At 48.3% G+C, this 3,209-nt stretch overlaps 2 protein-coding genes across 2 annotated transcripts in view; both read left to right on the top strand.

Moving 5' to 3' along the window:
• LOC118735931 (28S ribosomal protein S9, mitochondrial-like) overlaps positions 1 to 3,209 on the top strand; it is a 76,577-nt gene that overhangs the window by 29,326 nt on the left and 44,042 nt on the right. The window lies entirely within an intron of this gene.
• On the top strand, positions 22 to 3,209 carry LOC118739226 (transient receptor potential channel pyrexia-like). The gene has a single exon (XM_036470427.1). The coding sequence runs from the start codon at positions 123 to 125 to the stop codon at positions 2,928 to 2,930; it is 2,808 nt and encodes a 935-aa protein (XP_036326320.1). The 5' UTR covers positions 22 to 122; the 3' UTR covers positions 2,931 to 3,209.

Here is a 3,209-nt window from a genome sequence, read left to right as displayed (position 1 = left end):
TTAATTTTTTGCTTTTTTATTTCCTAAAGATTCAGCTTGAGTTCTTCCCATTAAATTTCTAACGTCCCTTTTTTTGGTCTACTCTTCCCCCGCACAGATTTAAATCGATACCGCCAAATTTAATGGTACGATGGCGCAACAACAATGCTGACGCCATGATTGAGGCACAATATCCGACACCCGGTGAATTCGAGTACATGGAATGCGGACCCTCGCCGCCCGCTGAGAGTGCACCCAGCATGTATGACAGCTTCGAGGAGCCCACAAGCGAGCTGAGCGTACAAATATGCAACGACACCTTGCGCATCAGTCTGATCGATCAGATGAAGAGCGCCGCCGGGCGTGTGCGCTTCCTGGAGGACATCGAACAGGGCAATGTGATTGTGGAGAATACGAAGACACACTTCGAATCAGCATCGAAAATTGAAAAGAATCTCAGTTATTTGTGGGCGGCCTTCTTGAAACGCTGGGACTTGCTGCAGAGTTTTCTAGACATTGGCGCCGAATTGAACTTCTGTGATCAGAATGGCATTTCGGCATTGCATTTGGGCGCCTTTAGTGGTTGCCTATCGACGTTGAGTTTTCTCGTCGGCAAAGACGTGAATGTGAACTTGCAGCCGAAATGTTATACGCCATTGCATTGCGCTGCGTTTGGCAATTCAGCCGAGGCAGCGAAATTTCTAATCAACAACGGCGCACTCATCACCATCGACACCAACAAACCCAACTGCGAGGAGAGTCTACTGCACTGTGCCGTGCGCGCCAATGCGCTCGAATGCGTGCAGCTGTTCATTGTGGAGGGTGCCGACGTGAATTCGCTAAAACCGAATGGCACTAATGCGATACACCTGGCGGCCGATTTGGGCAATGCGCAGTGCCTGGAGGCGCTGCTGAATGCGCCCGGCGCTGATCCCAATGTGCGCATTTGTATACGCGAAAAGGAGTCGACAGCGCTGCATTTGGCCGCCGATGAGGGCAATGTCGAGTGCGTCGATCTGCTGCTAGCCAAAGGCGCCGATGCCAAGTTGAAAAATCATCGCGGCTTCACCGCGCTGCATTTGGCGGCGCGCACCTCCAGTCTGGAGTGTGTAGAGTCGCTGCTGCGTAACGGCAATGCCGATCCCAATGCAGAGGACTTTGATCATCGCACGCCGCTGCATGCGGCCATCGGCAAGTCGGAGAATGCCTTTGATATACTCGAAACGCTGATACAGTGGGGCGCCAATGTCAATCACAAGGACATTTACGGCTTCACAGCGTTGCATTTGGCCGCGCTCGACGGGCTGGCGCAATGCGTTGAAATGCTGATCTTCCATGGCGCCGATGTGACTACGAAATCGAAGAAGGGCACCTCAGCATTGAATGTGATCACACGCAAGACGCCCGCTTCGGTGGCGATGATCAGACAAAAACTGGACGCGGCCATTACACTGCACCACTCACAAGATCCAGTCAATCGTGAAGTGGAATTGGAGCTGGACTTTCGTCAGCTGCTGCAACACTGTCATCCGCGCGAGATCAGCTATCTGAATACGTTCGTAGACGAGGGGCAAAAGGAAATACTCGAGCATCCATTGTGCTCCTCCTTTCTCTACATCAAGTGGGGAAAGATACGCAAATACTATATAGGACGGTTGATCTTCTGCTTCACCTTCGTGCTCTTTCTCACACTCTACGTGCTGACGGCACTCGCGCACAATTGCTACAACGGCAGCAAGGACGACAATACGACCATACAGGCGCAGGAGCTGTGCCAAAAGCAGTCCATACTCGGCGACATGCTGCGCAACAATCCCTTTGTCATGGAGATGCAGTGGTGGGTGCTGGTCGCCATCACGATTGTCGAGATATTTCGGAAACTCTACGGCATAACCGGCTATTCAACGTTCAAGCACTACGTGACGCAGGTGGAGAATATTATGGAGTGGTTCGTAATCACGAGTGTCTTCGTCATCTCGTACATCTACACGAAACAGACATACACATTTCAGAACCACATAGGCGCCTTTGCGGTGCTGCTGGGTTGGACAAATTTAATGTTGATGATCGGCCAACTGCCCGTCTTCGACGTGTATGTGGCAATGTATACGCGGGTGCAGGGTGAATTCGCAAAACTCTTCATGGCCTACTCGTGCATGCTAATTGGCTTCACAATAAGCTTCTGTGTGATATTCCCCTCCTCGTCGTCCTTCGCTAACCCCTTCATGGGTTTCATCACTGTGCTGGTGATGATGATCGGCGAACAAGATCTCTCGCTGCTGATCAACGATCCGGACGGCAAAGATCCACCCTTCTTGCTGGAGGTGAGCGCGCAAATCACCTTTGTGCTCTTCCTACTCTTCGTCACAATCATACTGATGAACTTGCTGGTCGGCATAGCTGTACACGATATTCAGGGTTTGAAGAAGACCGCCGGCCTATCGAAACTGGTGCGTCAAACCAAACTTATATCCTACATAGAGTCGGCGCTCTTCAACGGTTATCTACCACCTTGGCTGCGCAATTTGCTACACTACACTGCACTCGTCTCGCCACAGGCATATCGAGTTGTCTTGTGTGTAAAGCCGCTGAATCCGAGCGAAAAGCGTTTGCCACGCGAAATACTCATGAAGGCCTACGAAGTGGGCAAGATGCGCAAACATTTTGGTCATACCATATCTGCGAAGGGTACTGCGGCAACCTATTTGCAATACAAGAACAAATACAATGACAATCAGACACAAAGCTATGCGACAGACGATTTGGAAACGGCACATTTTAATACGCTAACGAGCAAGATCGACGACAATGCGGAGCGTATTGAATTTCTTACACAGGAAATTCAGGAGCTAAAGCAGGCGTTGATTACGCAACAGCAACAGGCGAGCAAAGTGATCGATAAGCTATTGATTGTGATTTCAAATCAACAAAAGAATAATCTTAGAAAGTAAGCGACCATTGGCTGAGTGCCAAAGTAAGAAATTACATAGATTTAGGACGACGCTATGTATGTGAGCTCGTCAAGGAACAGTATATTATGTGGTATTATAGTGTATTTGATTCGATTTGAATTTGAAATTTATGAAAAAGTGGAAGCAATCAGAAACTTGAATGGAATTTATTTTAATTGTAAATTTACTTGTAGTTTAGCTAAGCGTGAAATATAAGTAACCGATATTTTTTGTAGTAAAATAATTTATAGTTAAATAATGAATTTACATATACAATTT

Source organism: Rhagoletis pomonella, unplaced genomic scaffold (assembly GCF_013731165.1).
Source record: "Rhagoletis pomonella isolate Grant_MI unplaced genomic scaffold, Rhpom_1.0 Rhpom_scaffold_00001, whole genome shotgun sequence".
NCBI lineage: Eukaryota > Metazoa > Arthropoda > Insecta > Diptera > Tephritidae > Rhagoletis > Rhagoletis pomonella.
Note: the sequence above shows the minus strand (reverse complement) of the source record. Positions and strands in the feature narration are given on the sequence as shown.

Coding starts and splice junctions, on each gene's coding strand:
- LOC118739226 (XM_036470427.1), top strand. CDS start 123: ATGGTACGATGGCGCAACAACAATGCTGACGCCATGATTGAGGCACAA.